Genomic DNA, 21,301 nt, shown 5'->3' with positions numbered 1-21,301 from the left:
CCCCCTCCTCCCGCTTTTTCTCTTGGGTGGGGCTGGGCGGGGGGGGGGCGACTAGGGGGACGACAGTGTCCCCTTGTGAGAAGGGAAGAACACCGGGTTCCGTCACCCCGAAATAGACCGCGGTGGTGCCCCACTGGCGATTTGGAACGCGTGGCACTCGGGAAAAGAGCAGCAGGGGCGCGACAGGGACACGCTGCCTCTCCCTTGTGCTTCCCGCCCCTGGACGACGGGGGTCCGAAACCGCCGGGACGGGAAGTGAGCCGCCAGGCCGCAGTGAGAGCGGGTCCCGCAGCCGCCTGCACCGGGGTGAAGCATGGCGGCCGCCAAGGTAAGCGTCGGCCCGTTGCCCCGGGGAGCGCGCCGATCGGACCGGGCCTGGGGGCGCGAGAGGCTCGGGCGCTCACGTGCCGGGCCGGTGCAGCGGGAAAAGCATAGAGAAGGGGGAGTGGGGCAGCTGTTCACCTTGCAGCAGCGGGAGGAGGAAGGTGATGGCCACTCCGGGCGGCAGAGGCGACCCATGCGCACCCCGAGGTCCGACCCTGCCGCAGAAACTTTGCAGTCTGCACCCTCCCACTTGGCGCGGGAGGGGAGCCGGTGCCTGACCGGCGCCCGGCGAGCTGAGCCAAGGCCCGCGAGGAGGACCGGTGCGCCTGGGTGGGGGAGGGACTGGGGTCAGCAGGTCCCCTGGGCCACCCCAGCGCGCTCCTGCCCCTGACCCCGGTTGTAGTTGACCCGGGCTGCTTCCAGAGGCCACAGTCCGGGCTGAAGCCTGATCCTCTTAGGTTTCCAAGGCTCCGCCCTCCCGCGGATGGAGAAGTCACCTTGACTTCCGTTTTCGAGGTGGCTTGAGAGTTGGCCTGCGCGAGCCTGCGGACAAACTCCAGAGGACCCCCACCCCTCAACCCTCACCTTTCCCATCCTTCTCCCCTCTGTCCCCATCTGACAATACTTATAGACCGGCCTCTGAGCGTTTGAGAGACTTCTTTTTAGAAATGACAAAACAGATTGTCCTGGGAGCCTGTAACTCCTGTGAAGTTCTACTTAAAAAGGATTCTGCATAATGTGAATCATTCACTAACCCAGAGGAAAGGTAACTCCTACAACTTGACCTTTCCTCTTTCACCATTTCTTGAAACCTGGACACCATTTCAGTCTATTTGGACTGCATTTCAAAACTTTTCTGGCAGGATACCATATTTAGTCCCAATCACTTGAATCATTGGAATTTATTGCTTTTAATTTTAAGTTCACAAAGGCAGCCCTTTAATCAAGCCTATGCAACTTCTTAGCTCATTTTAAGTGCAGTGAACTTAAATATACCCAACATTTCAAACATTTGTCCTTAATCAAAACTCTGTGATAACCCTCCAGAGGAAAACATGGCCAACACATCATATTCCTATTTATTCAAGCAAACTAATCACATTTGCAATGGAAATTGTAAGCAGACAAATATATTTAAATGCTGTTCTATGACTTAAGTTTCTCCAGGCTCCCCAAATCTGCAGGCTTCTTCATATTCCTAAACAATGTGGCCTAAGTGGCCCTTTTTTTTTTTCAGTAATTACTCTGAGTTCCATCCTCAGGAGCATGCTCTGGGTGTGTGTATGTGAGTGTGTTGTGTGTGAACACACAGGTATGTATAACTGTTTTAGGTCGATTCTCTGAGGATCACTGGGATTCATTTTTGGAAGAAGTAATGTTAACCCTTTCAAACCCAGTAGCCTTTGGCCTTTTTTGTTGCATTAAATTTGCATGCAATCAGTGTACAAGGCTTGTATGAATTAGTTCCCTCCAGCTGACTTCTTCTAGGTAGGAGTAGATACCCATACTTTACAGTCATTTTTATATCTGTAGATGAATTAAATAATTTTACTTAATTTTGGATATAAAATAATTGAGCAACCTAAATTGAGAAATATGCATATAATTGGAGTATAAGATAAGACCGATTAACTAGTATGAAATAAAATAAATGACATTGAAGCAGGCTTAACTTCTTGGTTGTATTTTTATTAAACTGTCATATCAATAGGTACATTTGAATTTTAGCCAAGTGAGAATCAGGGAAGATGAAACATTTCATTTTCACTCTTTGAGAACTTGTTTTTGTTTCTTTATTCATTTAAACTTGCCTTTTATTGGAATTTTTGATGGCTCACATTAAATATATATGCATATATTTATAATCTGACAAAACATCAAAATCAAGTCAGAGTAGATGAGAAAAACAGGATAAAGTAAGATGAAGCCAGGACTAAGGTTAGTGGAAAATACGGTCCTACTTGCTAGAGGTGACTGAATTTTCTAGCAGCCAAAGCAAGAGGAAACAATCAGTGAGGTCAATTACTTGGGAGAGAAGTTTCCTTGTACTGCTGCTCTCTGAGCTGAGGGCACTCTCTCCCCACGTCCCTTTACATGCTGTGAGCAAACGATTACAAACTCCCTCATGACCACTGCATATATGTCTATGGGTTCCATAAGGCCATTTCTTATGTACATCATTGTAGCTCAAGGGCAGTGCAGTAAATGTACTCTTAAAAGGTCCCAAAATGAGCTGTTCTGGTCTACTTTAGTCCAAGAGTGCCCCTTACTTAGTTGCCTTTGGGTACTATCCTTGTGGGACGATTCTGTCAACTGCTAGTCAGGGCTGCTCAGCCTGAGTTCATGGCCATGCTCTTTGCTTTTTTTTTTCTGGAGTGCAGATATTATTACATGTTGAACACAGAGCCACAGGTGAGAGGAGAATATGTCTCAAAAGCAATAGTACTTCGGAGGGAATGAATGAGGCATGAAGAAGGACCCATTGCAGTGATAGGAGGCAGCAGACGAAAGGCAGAGACGTGAGAACATGTGCTACATTTAGAGGGGGACTTGGCTTAGGAGGGGAATTTAGGAGCCTCAGTGTAAACCAGACTTTTTTAAGAACCACCTACATAGTGCCTACTTACACTTTCCCAAGTACTTTACATATAGTCAATTTTCACAACACCAAGAATTAAGTGTTCTCTATTTTTGTCCTTATATATCACAGGTCCACCTGTGATATAATTCATATACCATACAGTTCACCCATTTAAATTACACAGTTCAGTGGTTTTTCATATATTCACAGAGATGTGCAACTGTTACCACTGTCATATACCTGTGTAAAAAATTTAAGCTATTGTTCACTAAGGATTTGGGCTATTCATTTAACCTCCATGTTTTTCATATTTCCTATCTATAATAATATCCTCTAAAGAGGTTTGTTATTGATGATGAAATGTGATCGAGTTTTTTAAGGATATTCTTCAGATTGAAGTTTTCCTCTCCCTTATGTTTTGTAAAAACTGCTAGGCATTTGGTGATATAATAGAGCAGACCAGTTTTTGTGCTAGGCAGGAAGGAGTCTTTGAGTTGGTTTTATGCTACCATGATGATGGTATGTTTTTGTGGTTTCACTGATGTTTAGATTTAGGGTTTCTTAAATTGATAGAAGTGGCTAAGCTGGCTAAGCCTTGAGGTTTATATGACACAATGATCCTCACTCTTCCGCTCATCAATTCTGTTCACTTTTATCAGGTAGAGAAATGGAGTCCCAGAAAAATTTGAAATTGGTTCAAGTTCCCTTGAAACCTCTTTGCTTTTTGCACTGTTGTAGGGGTTCTCTGCATGTCATAGTCATATAAAAATGCCATTGCCTGGGTCTTACCCAGAGATTCTGATTTAATTGCACTTCGGTGTGTCCTGAGCCTCCAGGCTTTTAAAAGCTTGCCAAGCAAATCTAATGTACTTCAAAGGCCACCCCTCTAGGTTGTTTTCGTGCTCATTGCTTCAGTTCTCTGGTGGCTCCTTTTTGGGATAAGGAAGGAATGCAGTGAGATAAATGGGAATCCTTGGTTATGTCGATGCAAAAGAAGACATGTAGGGGTGCCTACAAGTTCTCTTCTTTCTTGACAGTTTCTTTTCAGTCCTTTTACCCCATATCACCTTGGTGCTTAGGCATCAAGTTTATACAGTTTTGTAATTATCCCAGAATATAGGTTTTATCACCAAGTGATTGGAAACTCCTTTTGCCTCCTGTGAAGTTTCAGTGGTTTTCCAGATCAGAGTAGGTGCTTGAGAAGGGAAACATTGCAAAGAATGACCCTGATCTTGCAGCCTGATCCCCTGGGGAACCTAATTTGGTGTGGTCAGTATTCTCCAGGTAGGTCATGTGGCTTTACAACCTTTGGTCAGTAAATACAGAACAGGGAGGTGGGAAGGATTCAAAGTCAGGAGGAGCGCTGGCTGCTTCTGCTTCTTTGACCTTTTGCCCTATGAACAGCCTGTTTCTGTTGAGTTCTTAAAGGGAAACATTCCTTCCTGTGTCCTCCATCACCCACAATCATTAGGCCTGCTCAGCACAGTTCCTACCTACTCTCCTGCTTCAGGAGCACCTATCCTTCCCGCCCTTTCCTTGGTTGCCTTTGGTGGGGCCTTGGAACAGAGGAATGTGTGAATGTGCGGGTACCTGTTGGTTCTGCTTGAGAGTAAGGAGGGTGTGCCATGTCACAGTGATATAATTCCCTTAGCAAAATATTTAACAGCAACTGAGGAAACCTTTTTTTTTTCCCATGGCCTGTTTAACCAGACCTTTTTGGGTCAAACTGACCCAGTTAATGGTGGTTTTGGTCTGTTAGGTCAGAATTATTCCCAATGGCTGACGTGTAGAGTGGTGGTCTGGTTCGTTGATTGGAAATGTTTAAGAGATAGAGTATTCATACTCACTATTTCCTTTGGAAATTTGCTGTGCCATTGCATGAGTGAAAATAGACCCGGATGGTTCCTTTTGACTTTAGGTGCTGACAACATGGCAAAGTAGGCAGTGTTGAAATTCTTAGCAATTCAACTTAAATAAACCACTCTATTTAATGACTGTTATTAGGCTGGTAGCTTTGTCTTGATTTCCACATGTAGTCAGTTTCCACATGTTATCCATGAAAACTGCTGACTTGATATGAGTCAGATATTTCAAGATACACTTACTGTTTGATGGTAAAACATCTTTCGCCTAATGCTTGTGCAGTACAATTTGTAAGAAAATTGTAAGTGGAAAATATAAGTAAATATAGGGGAGGAAACAATTTTCCGCGACCCTCCTAATGTCCCTGGCTGCCCTTGAAACTTAAACCGACAAAGACAAATTAACAGGAGACAAGGCATACCATGTACACGGGCACCCTCACAAGAGAATGAAGACCACAAGGGTGATCAAATAAACAGTAAATTTGTGGAGAATTGGCAAGACAAAGATAGGTTAGGGGTAGTGAATGGTGAAGAAAGAACTAGGAAGATGAGGGCTAATTCTTCATCTCTGGTGATAAGAATGTCACTCCTCCTCCTGGTACAGGGAGGGGACCTTTCACCTGGGAGTTTTATAACTGTTTCAGGGAAGGAGAGTGTGTCTGGTGGTTGTGGGGAGGGTCAGAGTGACTTTCCTGCCTCTGCCATTTTCTCAGACTCATTCAGCTTAAGATATTCAATATGCCAAGGTGCTCTTTTGGGGTAGTATGTCCTGAACCTCATCATAAGCCTGATTTGAACAGGCTTCTAGCCTCAGGTGCATATTTGGTAGTTTCTCTGAGTTAGACATGCAATTTGTCTGTGTCTGATCCTCCCCATAGTTGTAGGCTGAGCTGCAGAAGACCCCCAACTGCTCAGTCAGCTCAGAATTGCTTTCTTATGTGGAAGAGGCTTTGGGAACTTTTTCCTCCTCCTCCTCCTCTTCCTCCTCCACCTCTTCCTCCTCCTCCTCCTCCTCTTCTTCTTCCTTCTTCCTCTTTCTTCCTTCTTCCTTCTTCCTTCTTCTTCCTTCCTTCTTCCTTCTTTCTTCATTATTTAAATCCATAGCTCTGGTTTAGTGAAAGAGCCCTGGACTAGAAAGGGTCAGAACCTGGGTTACAGGCCCACTGCTTTGACTGGTGGTGAGAACGTGGACAAGTCTCCCTTCTGTGGCTGCTTGGTGTCACCTTTTGGAAAACAGTGGCCATCTGTGACATCTGTGAGGAGCAGATGAAATATAACATGTGGAAACACTTTGGGAATTCTGAAATGCCATAGGAATGTCAAAAGTTGTTTATTGGAGACTGTGGGATATCTCCACCAAACTGAAAACTAGGGGAGACCTATTATTTGACCTACCTGAACAAAATGTGGTGTGCTTTTCTAAAGCTTATGGTCTATTGAATATTCGCCATGATGGCTAGCCAGCGTGGCTGCTTCAAGAGCCAAATTCGCGGAGTGATCTTCCTGGAGCCTTGCTATTGCAAGTTGCTAGTCCCGGGACCAGCAGCACAGATTTTACTTGGGAATTTGTTACAGTTGCAGCATCGTTTGACTCACCTCAGGCCAAAGATTCTGTTGCATCAGAACCTGCATTTTTTAACTAGATCCCTAGGGAATTGTGTGCACATTCAAGTTTGAAGACCATTGGTCTGGAATTCTCATTACCGCATCGTTAAATGTAGCTACCTTTCTAAACTAAGGGTGCAGCACTTTTTGAATTGGTTATCTATCAGTCTAACTTTTTGCACAATTCAATACATAGTGACAAAATTCAGTATAAAGTTTTGGGTTCTTTGAGCTCATTTTGATTCCACACTGGGGCCGGGTATTATTTGGAACACATCTTCTCAGTCGTTCCTCACTTTCAGCCTACAACTTCATTTTCCTAAGTACCTGTTGTGGGCAGCCAGGAGAGACACCATGAACAGGAATTTGGATGTGGGCAAAGAGATGGGCCAGTTAAACCCTCTGCTTCCCTGAACAGGTATGTTCTGTCTCCCCCATTTATGTTCAGGTCTTCATTACTTTTTATCTACAGCTTTGCCATAGCTTCCAAGCTGGTCTCGCCTTTGGTCTCTTCCCTGCACTGCCCTCTCTGTTCTGCCCAGAACTGTCAAAGGAAGCTTCTGAGATTGGCTCTTATTCCCACGTTAATAGTGGTACTGTGATCATGGGTAGAACACTTAACAGTTTAAAAAAATTAAAGTGTGTTATTGATACCAACTATCTGCTAGCTCCTATACTAAGCACTGGGCTTCCCCAAATGGGTAAGTTATTAGACTTGTTTTCAAGAACTCATAGTCTATAGGGATTAAAATAACCAGATAATGTGTAGACCCAAGCTTCATTTTTTGATCTTTATAATCCACCTACAAGGCAGCAGAGAAGGTGTTATAATTTCTTTTGACAAAGAAATTTAAGGCTCAGAGAGGCTACACAAATAGCAATAATAGCAGCAGCTTACATTTATATAATGCTTATAAGAGCCAGACACTGTTTTAGACACCGTATATTAAGTAATTAAATCTTCACGACAATCTTGTGGTATGTAAGTGCCATTATCGTCTTCATTGTTCAGATGGGCAAACTCCTCTGTATAGAGTGATTAAGTCTCTTGAGGCACAGAGAGATTAAATAACTTCTCCAAGGTCACATAGCTTATAAGCGGCAGAGCTGTGATACAGGCAGCCTGGCTCTAGAGTTCATGCACGTAACCACTGTACTACACTACTCTCTTTAATTAACTTAGCTACACAGTGTGGCTTCATGTTGCCTAGGGAATGGAATTTAATCTCTTTAGCAGGCCAAAGCTTTCTGGCTCTAGCTATTGTGGAGCACATGTCCTTCACATGTCCTTCACAGCAGTTTTCAATAGGAACTACCCAACCCCTGTTTAAATTCCTTGCCATAAAGCTAGGGCAACAGTGTAGCAGAAAAAAGGGAAGCTGTTTGTTTAACTTAGAGCTGTCAGAGATAGGAGTGTTTCTTGACATTTCTCTCTATTGGTGGGCAGATTTTGTTTATTTAGGTCTTCCCTTCAGTTTTAAGAAAAGGGGCTTAGTTTTCTTTTCCCATTCCTAGAAACACCTGTAAGGATGTTCAAACCCATGTCCTAAGTTTATAGCTTTTACAGTTGGTGTGTTCTAATCAAGATTCAGACATAGTCCACACATGGCATGAGGTTGGTATGTCTCTTAAATCTTGCTAACTGGGTCATGCAAGTGGCTTGCGAGGAAAGTTGGTGATGCATCAGGTCTCTTATCTTACTCTGCCAGGCCCGCTGGCCAGGGTGTTCATTCCTTGTGAGCATTTTATTGCAGGTTGAAGTTGACTGAATTTGAAGATTCCACTTTCTCTTTGTCTTCCCTCTCAGTTCCAGAAGTAAAATCTCAGCTCCTGGTTCTCTTTCTATAGTGGCTCTTGGAGATTTCTGTTGGTCCGTTTTTAGTGTCCACTAGCAGTTTGAGAAGAGCCTGGTCTTGACCTTTGCCCAATTTTCTATTGGGTTATTTGCTTTTTCACATTGATTGATTCTAAGAGCACTTTAAGAGTAAGAACCTTGGCCCTCTGTCCTATCTGTTACACATTATTTTGTTGCAGTCGTTTGATGTTTAACTGGTTCATAAGCATTTTCTATTAAAAAAAATTTATATTACCTATTTATTAATCCTTTATGGCTTCTGTGTTATATGGATTCTGAGTTGTCTGTCATGTTTAAACACAGCTTCCCCACTTAATATTGCATAAGAAATCACTTGTGTTTTTCTAGTACTTTATATACATCTCTCTCTTTTTAAAGATTAAATTTGATTATCTGCAATTGTTTTGATATAAGATGAAAGGTAGAGAACCATTTTAATTTTTGTTATTGTTGTTCAACCCCACGAGGTCATGAACCTTCACTAGTGCCACATCATCGGCCAGTGTGACCTGCTGCCAGCCCAGCCCAGACCCTCTGCTAGTTCAGACTCTTATGAGATCGGATTAGTTCAGAAAGCCCAGGGAGCCTCTCTTTACGGCTCAGCTGTTAGCTGGGCCACTGTGAATATGGAAAGATTACAAGTCACTGGGAAGCAAGGTACTCCTAGATTCTCTCCCAAGTTATGCTGCTTTCATTCAGTCTGCATTCTCACGTTCTCTTTCCCTCTCCCTTGCTCCCCCCACGCAAGAAAATAGGAGGTCATGTTAATGGTTAGCATTAAAGTAAGAACTTAAATGTCCAATTGCAAACCCTGTAGAATAGGTACAGATAGCATTCTATGAGGACATCTAGAAAATCTTCCTGGAAGAACTGCCATTTGACTTAGGCCTTGAAAGAATAGCAGCATTTTTGAATCTTCTCATTATGCAAATTTTCCATAATGTGCAAAAATAGAAGACTGTAATGAACTCTCATGTCCCTAGGTAGCCAGTTTCAGCAGTTATCAGTTTATGGCCAACATTGTTTCATTTATACCACACCTTATCTCCTCTGTCCATCCCTCAGATATTTTCAAAGCAAATCCCTAACATTGTATCATCATGTGTATAATATTAGTATGTATCTCTAAAACAGTTTTAAATGCACAACCAAAATACCATTAACCTAAAAATTTTTCAGTACGATCAAATATCTATTCTGTACACATTTTACCCATTTCTCCTATTGCCTTATAATTTTTTAAAAAATAGTTATTTGAATTGTCATCTAAATAAGGCCCAAGCATTGCAATTAGTTGATGTGTCTTAACTTTCTTTTAATCTCTAGGCTCCTTTGCTCTCTCAATCTTATGCCCTCTCTCTTTTCCTCTGAAAGCCAGTTTAACATATGGTTGAAATCATAGACTCTGGGTTCAAATCATGGCTCTGGGCAAATTATTCAACCTCTCTGTACCTCAGTTTTCTCATCTATAAACAGGGCATAATTGTGCTTACTCCCTGGGGCTATTGAGATGGTCAGTGTGCTCATGTTTGTAAAACTCAGAGCTGGGACATAGTAAGCTTGTAGAAGTGCGGGCTGTAGGTTTGGAACCAGAGAAGTTGTTCACAGTCATGTCACAAGTCCATGGTCCCATGGGAGAGGCAGAGGCAGAGGAGAGCTCATTCCACTGAAATTGTGCACAGTCTTTGGAATGAGGATCCTGGCTGTGCAGAGGGTACCTGTTCTTTCTCTTTCGACTTCCTCCTGGGTTCTTGTCTATTCTTAGTCATATAATATTGATGCACAGCAAAATTGTGAACTGGTAAGGTATTATTTAGTGGAAGCAACTTTTCTATTGCCTTTGGATTTGCTGCTTTCCTCTGCATTTATTAAGTTAGCTCTTCTCTCTCAGAAGCCATTTTAACTTTCATTGGCATTATCTGGGCTCCAGCAACTTGTGATCTCCTAAGTAGAACCTTTCAGCACTTTATAAATATGTCATATACTTTTTACATTCCTTTGTTCCCCATCAGGAACACACATCCCAATCTTCAGAACAGCACAATCAATTTTTATTCATTTAAGGAGCAGTGGTAATTTGACACTTGCTAATATGTAACAAATTATATTGGGAGCAGTAATTACAATTGCAGCTGGTTCCTAATTATACTGTAACCTTGATGTTTAAAAAAAAATTGAGACTGAGTTCAGCATATAATACTGGAGAATAATATTCTGCATTAGGCAGATCTGCTTTCTACTGAACCATGAGCATTTATGTATCATAATGCCAAATCAAAAAAACTTTATTTTAAATTGCTTTCAGCTACAATGTTATCCAGCGGCACCATTCATAAGGATAGTTTAAAGTCTTTGCTTGCTGAATTTTTGGCACATCCTCCAAGTATTATAATTAGCGTCAAAAGGAACTGGGCTCTAGGGTTGTTTTTGGCTTTGTGATTTACTACTACTCATTTAAGACTAGGTGTGTTAAATGCCTCAGCTTCTTCATCTGAAAAATGAGGATATTAATGTCTCTTCACCTTAAACAGTTTTGGTGATGTTTAAATAAGATCAGATGTAAATCTGTTAGCACTCTGCCTAGCGTAGAGTTAAGGGCCCAGTAAAAGTTAGCTGGTCAGTGTTAATTGCTATAATTAATAACAAATGATCCAGTTCCAAAGCCTGCCTCTGCGACTCCCAACTTCAGCAGAATTGTGGTCTTAGTTCTGCCACCATTCTAACTTGTGTTGGCATGTATCATCACACATTTTGTACCAACTACTTGTTTATAAGTGTGTCATTCCCACCATGGGGCAGGGTCATTCCCCCCATGGGGTACTGTCTCCTCAGTTCCTGGCACTGGGTAGTGGTTCTCATCTGGAGATGGGGCAGTTTTGTTCCCAGGGGGTATGTGACAATGTCTGGAGACATTTTTGGTTGTCACATCTGGGAGGGGTTTGCTACTGGCATCCAATGAGTGGAGTCTAGATATGTTGCTAAACAGCCTACAAGGCACCAGATAGCCCCCTGCAACAAAGAGGGATCCGATGCAAAATGTCAGTAGCTCCAAGGTTCAGAAAGCCTGGTCTTAGGCAGCCTTACTGCCTAGGTGGTTGCATTGTGGAAAAGGCCATGGGCTTGGGGCAGATCAATCCGTTTGGTCTGCAGTTTTCTCAAATATAAAGGAAGAGAATCCAGCCTGCTTCAAGGATTCTAAAAGAAGAGAGATTTATACAGGTGTGTGCCTAGTGACTGCACGTAATCAGGTTCATCTTGATAGTCCTGGCTACCCATGATCTTTTTGTTTTTGTTTTTTTAATAGACTATTTTTGAGCAGTTTCAGGTTCACAGTGAAATTGAAAGTTCAGAGATTTCCCATATACCACCTGCTCACACACATGGATGGCCTCCGCATAATCATCATCTCCCATCAGAGTGATACGTTCGTTATAACTGATGAACCTATATTGACACATCATTGTTACCCAAAGCCCAGGGTTTACATTAGAGTTCATTCTTGGCGTTGTACATTCTATGCATTTGGACAAATTTTATAATGATGTGTCCATTATATTATTGTACAGAGTATTTTCACTGCTCTAAAAATCCTCTGTGCTATTCTCCTTCTCTACTCCCTAACCCCTGGCAGTCACTGATTTTTTTTTTTTGCCTTTTCTAGAATGTCATGTAGTTGGAATCATACTGCAGGTAGCCCTTTCACAGTGGCTTCTTTCACTTAGTAATATGCATTTAAGTTTTATTCATGTATTTTTCATGGCTTGATAGATCATTTCTTTTCAGGGGTCAATAATATTCCAATAAACTGGAGGTACCACAGTTCGTTTATGCATTCACTGACTGAAAGACATCTTGGTTGCTTCCAACTTTTGACAGGAATAAAGCAGCTATAAACACCTTTTTGCAGGTTTTTGTATGGACATGAGTTTTCAACTCCTTTGGGTCAATACTAAGAAGCATGGATGCTGGATCGTATGGTAATATTATGTTTAGTTTTGCAAGAAACAGCCAAAACTGTCTTCCAAAGGGGCTGTACCATTCCACATTCCCACCAGCAGTGAACGAGAGTTCCTGTTGCTCCACTTACTCACCAGCATTTGCTATTGTTAGTGTTCCAGATTTTGGCCATTCTAACAGGTGTGTAGTGATATTTCATTGTAAATTTTATAAATGGCAGAAAATTCCCCGCATTATAATGTGCAGAAAACATCTCCAATTATAAAGCCTGCCTGTCAGAACATTTGAGTCAGAACCAATTTCCATCCTTCCTTGCAGCCAGGACACAAGCACACGATCTAGCTTTGTCAATTAGATATTCACGTGTGATATGGAAGCAGGCAGCATGAGGGAGCAGCTTGTGTGTGAAATTTCCGTGGAGCTAACCTAACAGGAAGCCTAGGCAACCTGCTTCTGTTATGGGATCTGAAGTAGATTTCTCACCAAGTGATTCTGGGATAGTTGCAGGTATCTTTGACGGAGCCATGCCTCAAGTTGATTCTCCAGCCTTTCTAACAAGACTGTGATCATCCAATAGAATTTTAATAAGCTGTCTTTTTTTCTTAGCTTGTCATCTTTTGGTGCTTATTTCTAAATTGAATACATGCTGGACCTCCTCACTCCATTCATATTTGGGATTAGAAATATGTACTTATATGTCATGTACTTCTCAGCTTATAATTTTTAAGAGTAGCTAATAATCACTATTAACATTGTTTATCACTTTAGGATTCATGGGGTACTTTTTCTTCAATCTAATTGGTGCTTAAGATAACTATGAAATAGATAAGTAGATTTTGTCATTTTTCCCACTTTATAGTTGAGGAAAGTAAAGCTCAGAGATGTTAACTGACTTGCCCAAGGTGACCAAGTTAGCACAATGAGAACCGAACCTTTAAAGCTGATGATTTCCGCCTATGTCAGGGTGAACAAGCATCTTCTACTATCTTTAAAGAGTTAAAAATATAAACAGAAAAAATGTCTATTTCAGAGAGACTCATACTATCTCTTGTCAAATTATTGCTCTTGGGAGCATTTACCGGCATGTTAGCTTTAGCTTAATAACAATAATAATAAAGTCTAAAATTAGCGTGTTTAAAGCTCTTTTGGCATAACACACTCGCAGCTAAAACACCGCCATTTATTTCTTCACCGTCATACTCTCCTTCTTAATATCGGAATTTTAATGATGATGGCCTTATAGTTTAATATTTGTCTACAGTGGCTTAGAGTTAAATCCAACACATTTCACAACCTACTGAATCCTTCTGATAAGCATCTTGGCGGCCCTGAAATGACCTGCTTGTGTAATTACCCAGTGGGTTAACATTTATGATGTCTGGTGCTTTATATGTCAACTGTTGAGTGATATGAACTTTTGGGGGTGGATTACACAAAAATGTTGTGGTTCGAAGAATGCTTAACGTAGCATCTTGTCTGTGTACTAATTTATGTTTCAGTAACTTTTTTCATAATGACTGCTCTTCATTTATTAGAACTTAGGGAAAGTGTAGGATGAGGAATGAGTGACCCAGTGAATTCAATAAAATATTTTTCTTAAATTTGATAATACACCTCTTTCTTCTTCTCAAGTTTGCGGTAACTCTGTGGTTTGGGGAATTTCAAACTTTCTTTTGCAATTACTGATTGTATCAGTCAAGGTTCACTTGCGGAGAACAAAATGCATTCTAGCTAGTTTAAGCAGAGGGAGATTTATTACAGGGTATTAAATGGCTTACAGAATTTGTTGGGAAGGTGAAGAAACAGACGTCAGGTTGAGCGCTCAGGAATGACTTCCAGAGCCTCACAGTAGATCAGGCCACCAAGGGAGCAGTTGCCTCTTGTGCAGTCATGAAATCACCTGCCAAATGGGGAGTATTTCAGAACCATGCTGTCATTGACATGGGCAGGAGGTTGCCGCTGGAAAATCAGACACTTCCAACGGAGGTGCTTGCTGGCAGAAACAGCAGAAACATGGTTCCTAATTTCCAAATCATTGCCTTCCAAGCCTTTGCCTTCCAGTTCTCACTCATCTTTATCTGATAGCACTCAGACCACATAGCTGCAAGAGAGTCTGGGAAATGTAGTTTTAATTTTGTAGTTTTTGTAGTATGTGGGAAAAAGGGTGGATCCCAGTTTTTAAGTTATTAGGTTACACCCAATAGTACTTTACATTGGGAATCTGGTCCACCTACTACAGTTACATCCTCAGGTACAAAAGACCATGTAGGAACATTTCTCCCTCCACATCCTTTTTCTGCTTGTCACTGCATGGCTGCATGTGTGTACATGCACATCTTCCTCTATCCCCTCCCACACACACAGAGGAGTCTGCTTTTGATGAGCTGTCTGTTCTTGTTTTTATTTCATATCTGAGGTAAATAATTGCTTCATGACAGTAAAATTTTAAGTATAAGCCTGTGCTTGTCTTGTCTTTCAGACTTTTCACGTTTGGGAGGGTGATAGAGGAAGTATTGCTAAATGAAGGCTGTTATTATACAGTTGGTAAAGTAGGAAGCTGAGGTTGGGACCTTGGATTCTACTAACCCAGTGGTTCTCAGCCCAGCTAAACATCGTAATCTCACAGGGGAGCTTTAAAGATACCCATTTCAGAAGTTCTAATTCAACTGGCCTTTGGCAGAGCTTGGGCATTGATAAAACTTTTTTATTTTTAATTAATTAATTAATTATATTATGATGACATTGGTTAATGAAATCCAGTACGTTTCAGGTGTACAATTTATCAGTAAGGCAAATATATATTGATAAAACTTAAAAGCTCTTTAGGTGGCCTGAATGCGCAACTGGGGCTAAAATCCTTGGTCCTAATCAGACAGAATTGGACATTAGCTGAAGCTGCAATTCTTAAGCTTTAAGAGCACAGGATCATCCGGAAGACTTGTCAAACCGCAGACTGCTGGGCCCACCCCCAGGGTTCTGGATTCAGTAGGTCTGGGGTCTGGTGTGAAATTTTGCATTTCTAAAAGTTCCCAAGTGATGCTGATGGCCCAGTGACCACACTTCGAGAACCACTGGTCTAAAGGGAGCTACCTGTTTTCATTGTAAAGATCTAATTTCTTCCCACCTGGAAGATGTTCTTTAATTAACATTTTGGGGGCCTCTACTTAGTTTCTGGTCTTTGCCAGAGCTGGGGATATGGAAGACTCAGATACCTTTGAGGAGGTCATGGTGTTGTATCACTGGAGATTACCAGTGTAAAATGATAGCTTTTCTCTTCTTTACCTTTTCTTCTTCAAATTAGTTTCCCATATTTCATGTAGGTTTTCTTAGGTTCTTCCCAACCACTGTTAGACCTAAGCAACATTTTTGAGTCCTCAATGCTGTACTGTTGTGATGTGTTGAAGTAATGAGCCGGCAACTGCAGCTCGATATCAGTATAAGAAAGCCAGTCTTAAAAATACTCCAACATGTGGAAGAATCTTTCCTAGTATCTGCTTTCTTTTGGCTTCTGAAACTCATATTAAAATGAGTGAATTTATTTGTCCTGAAGGATATCTTTCTGGTTGTCCATGCCATGGTTCCTACTACCCCCTTTTTAAAACCGGTCATTGAAGTTATGTTATTGTTGGCTGTTTTTATATCTATCTATCTATCTATCTATCTTCGGTCTTGCTTTCGTTCTGTCTGTCTGTCTATCTATCGATCTATCTATCTATCTATCTATCTATCTATCTATCTATCTATAGATAGATATATCTGGGATGTACCTAGCTGGTATTTCTGTTCTGCAAATGCTATTGATAACCTATTGAAGCTATTGTATCTAATGTTTGTCTTGTCAAAAATTTTACGTATTCAGTGATCCTCAAATTTTGCCCTGTGGAATGTAGATTCATGGAATTGACCTGAAATTCCCATACTAAAGTTTAATAAAAATAAACTTCTTTTAATTTATTGAACAAATATATAATGCATAGTTTTTCCTGGTCTAATCCTCCTCTTTCTCCCTTAAGCTTGATATGAACATTAACCTGCTTGAGTATAAAATTCTCTGTTAATTTAAGTAGCAAATAGTAGTATTTTATAGTCATCTGCCAAGAACCCTTTTCCTTCGTGGTGATCTGTGTGTGAAAACCAGTTACTTTATTTTAAAACTCCTGATATAAAAATTTTGTTTTAAGAGTGGAATTTATTCTTATAAATGTAAAAGAGGAGTAATGATAAAATCAGGCAATTGGATTATAAAAATGGTAGATGTAAACATTTAAATGCTATTAGTATATGACAGAATCCATTTATATAACAACGAAAATCAGCCTTCTGAAATCAATCTAAAGTTCGATGAATCTTTTAAAGCCCAATGAACTAAGGCTTGTCAGATGATGCACAGCGTGCACGCCGAGGAGCTAATCTGATTTGAGAAGGGAGGCTTCATTTCTGTGGCTCCCTTTTTCCAGCTCAGCGAACTTTCTGGGTATTGGTTTTGCCACCAGGTAGACTCCATCTCAGTGCACCTTCAGAACCCTGGCACTTTTAGCTCTAACTTTGTGTTGTCTTTGGTGAAGCTGTGTAAGTGTTCTTCACTGCAGATGACACCCAAACAAGAAGAATGGGAGGTAGAAGAAGTGGGAATTCTGAATAGCCACAGAGCATTGGAAAGTAGATGGAATTAGTGCGGAGGTGAGGCCCCGGAGGCTTGTAGCAGTTTTTCTGGATCTATCCCCTACTGAACCACAGTCACCTGCCTGTTAGTAGAATGTGCCCAGGACCTAATTTCAGTGGACCTCGAGAATTCCATAGTGATCACTGATCATGTGCTATACCTGGAACTTTGGGTTTGTTTCTAAGAAGTAGCATTGGATGGGGCTGGGTAGCAGAGAGAATGATGAGTTAGGAAGACCTAAGTGTTTGTTTAGGGTTCTGGCAAATGTTTTTGAAGACCCTGATTTCTCCCTTCTCAAGTTATGAGCCACGTTGCTCATCATTTAAAAATTTTTAGGAGTTAGCTTAGTAAACACTTTTGGATAAATAATACAAATAATATATACCATTTATTGAGTGCTTTAACTGTTGGGGTGTTTTTGGTGCTAAGCACTTTATGTAACTGTCTCCTATCACTCCTCCAACCATCTGGGACTTATGCTTTATAGATTAGCAAAATGAGACCAACAAGTCAGGCAAGTAGCTCAAGGTCACATGGCTAATGAGTTTGGAGGTCAGGCCTGTCCCCCAATCAAGGGTAGTCTGACACTAAAGCCATGTCTTTCAGCACAGCACTGGATGGACACTACAAACTGTTGGCGAGAGGAGAAATTGGGAGATTCTTCATTTCTAGGCATGTATTATATTTTGTCAGTGGTTAACACAAGTTATGGTCGGTTTGAAGCTGCCTATAATGTGGTTCAGTAGAAAGACCTACACAGTAAAAGATGGACGATTTAGGATCTGATCTCAAACACTTAGAAATGTTGGTACAAACTGGCGCTTAATCTGACTTTGGGGGAAATATTGGAACCTTTCCGAGCCTGAGTTTCCCCTCGGTAAAATAGGGACAATAATATGCTCTGTGTCGCAGATTGCTGCAAGGATCCAGTGAGGGGATAGTCATGCTTTAAAAACCATAACGTGTTCTATACACAATTGGTTGACATGACTTAAGTGTTTGGTCACCGTTTGTATTGTTTTCTCCTCTGCCGGAGACCCTGGGAGAGTTACAAAGTGAAAGCTTTGTTTCTTCTCTCTCACCAAGTTATAGTCCTGATGGTGAGCACTGAATGTGCATTTTGGGATCAATAAGCAGAAGAAAGCTGTGGGAATTTAGGAAGAAGAAATTCACTGTGAAAGCATGACCCAGGGAAGGCTTTGTGAAGTACATGGCATAGTGAACTAATTAGATTTTAAAGGATGTGATATTCAGATGGAGCAAGAATAGTTCACTTTGTGGAAACTTTCCTTTGCTTTTAACAGGAAAACCGACTAAGTACCGAGGGTCACCATATGCCTTTCAAAAAAGGCTACTTACTTATGGACTGTCTTGAGATGTGGAACTCGGAATTTCTCTGCTACTAAAAGAAGAAGGTGGAGGCATTTTTTGCTGTTGCATCTTCTCCAATAATGTCTGTCCTACTCCATCTCTCAGAATATAGATCTGAAAGGAGAGAATCTTCTCCTGCAACCTTCAAGTCAGCACTATCATCAATCTTAAGTTGGTTAACAGTCTATTTTTTTTTCCTCCTTAATTGAACAGCAAAGAACACTAACTAATTCAGGATTTTTAAAAGGTCACAGATTCTTATGGATAAATATAGCACTTGTGGTCACAAGTACTCAGCTGAAATTAAAAGAGTTATCAGTCTTGCTTTTGGAAACAAGGTGACCAACCAAGTGATTTCGAAAGAGTACCTCTCCCATTCCAATGATCAGTTAATAAAATTATTCCTGACAGTGGTGGGCAAAGGAGCTCAGGCCGTTACATATTTAGAGACAGAGAACCCATTGTCCAAAGAGCTCAGAAGAGCCTTTGCAAACACACAGAAGGGATTTAGAACAATTTGCATAAATCTCCCCATGGATAGCGACATGGCTCCAGTATTGGGGTATTTCCAGGAACCCCTCCTTGGCTATATCATGGGGAGACACGGTGCTTGGTGAGAATTCAGTCTTATGACGGTTTTGCCAGCAGGACTGGGTGATGGGACACTGAATAAGCCCACTGTTTGGTTCCACATAAGGACTCTTTTGTGTTGGCCTGGGGCAGCCATGCTCAAGTTTGTCTTGCTTTTTTCCCAATGATGTTTTTGGACTTTGTGGGCTGGAGAATTAAGCACAACACCTATTCTGAGCTAATCTGTCAAATTTTGCTCTTGAAAGGTAACCATAGCCCCTTGTATTTCTAGAATATGGAGAATAATAGTCGTACCTTTGGAGACTTCTTATTTCTTAAATTAAAAATTGGGGAGAGGAGGAGACTTTGCTGGACATGCTCAGATAGTGAGGCATTCACGCCTGTTTGTGAATATGGGAACTGTGGGAAGTAATTCCCTTCTGTTTGTTCATATGATTTGCTTTATTCACTAACTACTTTAAGAACTATGTTCTCTTGCATATTTAAATAAATTGTACTTTAATATTTAATGTTCCCCTATGAAAAGGTATGGGTCACTCTGGAGTATGATTTTAAAATACCAGATCGTTACAAATTTGTTTTGACACTTTTTTCTCCTTCTTTTTGGAAAAAAAAAACAAAAAACAAACAAAAAATATATATACATTAAACACTACACATTAGGAGCTTTACTGGTTGCTTACCCAGAATGTTAGCATTTTAGAAGCCACATAAGGAGGCTAATCAATAATCCAGGGAGTAGTTTATGCACTGGGGAAATTTGGTGCTTTAAGTACAAAAATGAAATCCACTAATTTCTAACCTGGAGTTTATTTTCTTTCAGTCTCTAGCTTGATTTCTCAGCTTTGTTCTAATAATATAAACACTTTTATGTTTATTTATAGGTGGCTTTAACCAAGAGAGCAGATCCAGCTGAGCTTAGAACAATATTTTTGAAGGTCAGTATAAAGGAATCTATTTCGTTTCCTTGTTTGATTTTTGTTCTGTAACTTTTAAAGATTATTTTCAAGCAGCTCTTTTATTGTTATATTTTTTTTAAAAATCCTCAAAAGTATCTTTACTTAAGACCTATGATAGAGATCCTTTGCAATTATATCTTTTTAAAAAACTGTATCAGAAACTTGTAGGTGATGGCGATGGCAACACAGCTTACATTTTAGTTTCTTTTATCTCATATGATGTCAGGTAATGAAAATGAGTTTCTGAGGGATTTAGTATCCCAGCCCATCTACCTTTCCAGGATTGACTTGTGCAGTTTGATGGCAATGTTTGTTCTCCTAAGAAGTTTAAAGCTATTCATCAATGTTTCAGTAATCCTTCGTTCACCAAGAGGGGGCTGTCTGGCTCTCTCTCTGGGTAGAAGCCCGTCATTATTGTTGCCATCATCCTCACTGTCATCGTCCCATTTTATTACAACTGTGGTGCCTGATGTAGAGACCTCAGGATGAATAATGATAGAGATGGGATCACAACAGACACCATATGGGTTTTTTTTTCTTAGTTTCTTATACTTTTACCTACTTAGTGATATTGAGCAGAGAATGATTGATACTCTAACAAAAGTCTACCTCAGGTTCCAAACACTGAACCACCTTTAATGTTACTCAAGTGGAATCCAAGTACTCGAAAAAGAAAAGGCCACTTTTATAAAGATAATTTAAAAAGTATATATGTGGGCCTTTTTTTAAAAAAAAATTCAGCATTTTTATTGAAATTATTTTGGTATATTTGTACTTTCTAAATTTTTTAAATTAAATTTATCGGGGTGGCATTGGTTAATAAAATTATATAGGTTTCAATTCAATAATACGTCATATGTATATTGTATTGCGTGTTCACCACCCAAAGTTAAATTTCCTTCCGTCACCATATATTTGATTTCCTGATGTGAGCCTTTTCTAAACATGACAAAAAGGCAGCTGTGCTATACATAAAGAAGAACAAGGGTTCAAATGAAACTTGATATTCTACTTCTGTGTACTGAATATATAACTTAGAAAATTAATAATTCTGTGAGCATCACTTTTCTCATCAAAATGTGTTACTATTTTTTAAAAATGGAAAAATCAGAGAATTTGAACACTGACAGAATTTTTTGATATTAAGTAGTTGTTATTAATTGAGTTTTAGGCTAGGTAATAGTATTATGATTACGGGAACTATAAAAGACCTTTTTCTTAGAGATACACACTAAAGTATTTACAAATGAGATTATGATGTCTGGGATTTGCTTTTAAAAAATCGAGTTTTGGTAGGGTAGGAAAAATGAATGGGCAGTATGATGATAATTTTTGAAATTGGGAAATGGAGTACTGGGTTTATTGTACTATTATTTCTACTTTGTATATTATTGAACATTATTGAAGTTACAAAAATTGTGAAGATTAAATGATTTGCATTAGCTATTGATTCATATATGCTTAAAAATAATTAATAAAACACAATAGAGACAAAGACTCCAAGAGAAAAATGGTTAAAATTATGAGCAG

General features: G+C 40.2%; 1 protein-coding gene across 3 annotated transcripts in view; it reads left to right on the top strand.

Annotated features, from left to right (window-relative positions):
* The first annotated feature begins 222 nt into the window (after positions 1–222).
* Positions 223–21,301, top strand: part of SLC25A13 (solute carrier family 25 member 13) — a 165,391-nt gene continuing 144,312 nt past the window's right edge. For 2 of the 3 annotated variants that reach the window (XM_006911925.3, XM_006911924.3), the window contains exons 1-2: positions 223–328; positions 19,697–19,750. In XM_006911925.3, the coding sequence (XP_006911987.1) occupies positions 314–328; positions 19,697–19,750 (69 nt within the window). In that variant the 5' untranslated portion in view covers positions 223–313. Of the gene's footprint in view, positions 329–19,696; positions 19,751–21,301 lie in introns of those variants that run through there. The other variant, XM_025046837.1, reaches the window with a different exon arrangement.

Source organism: Pteropus alecto, unplaced genomic scaffold (assembly GCF_000325575.1).
Source record: "Pteropus alecto unplaced genomic scaffold, ASM32557v1 scaffold21, whole genome shotgun sequence".
Lineage (NCBI taxonomy): Eukaryota > Metazoa > Chordata > Mammalia > Chiroptera > Pteropodidae > Pteropus > Pteropus alecto.
The sequence above is the reverse complement of the archived record's forward strand: the minus strand, read 5'-3'. Positions and strand labels throughout refer to the sequence as shown.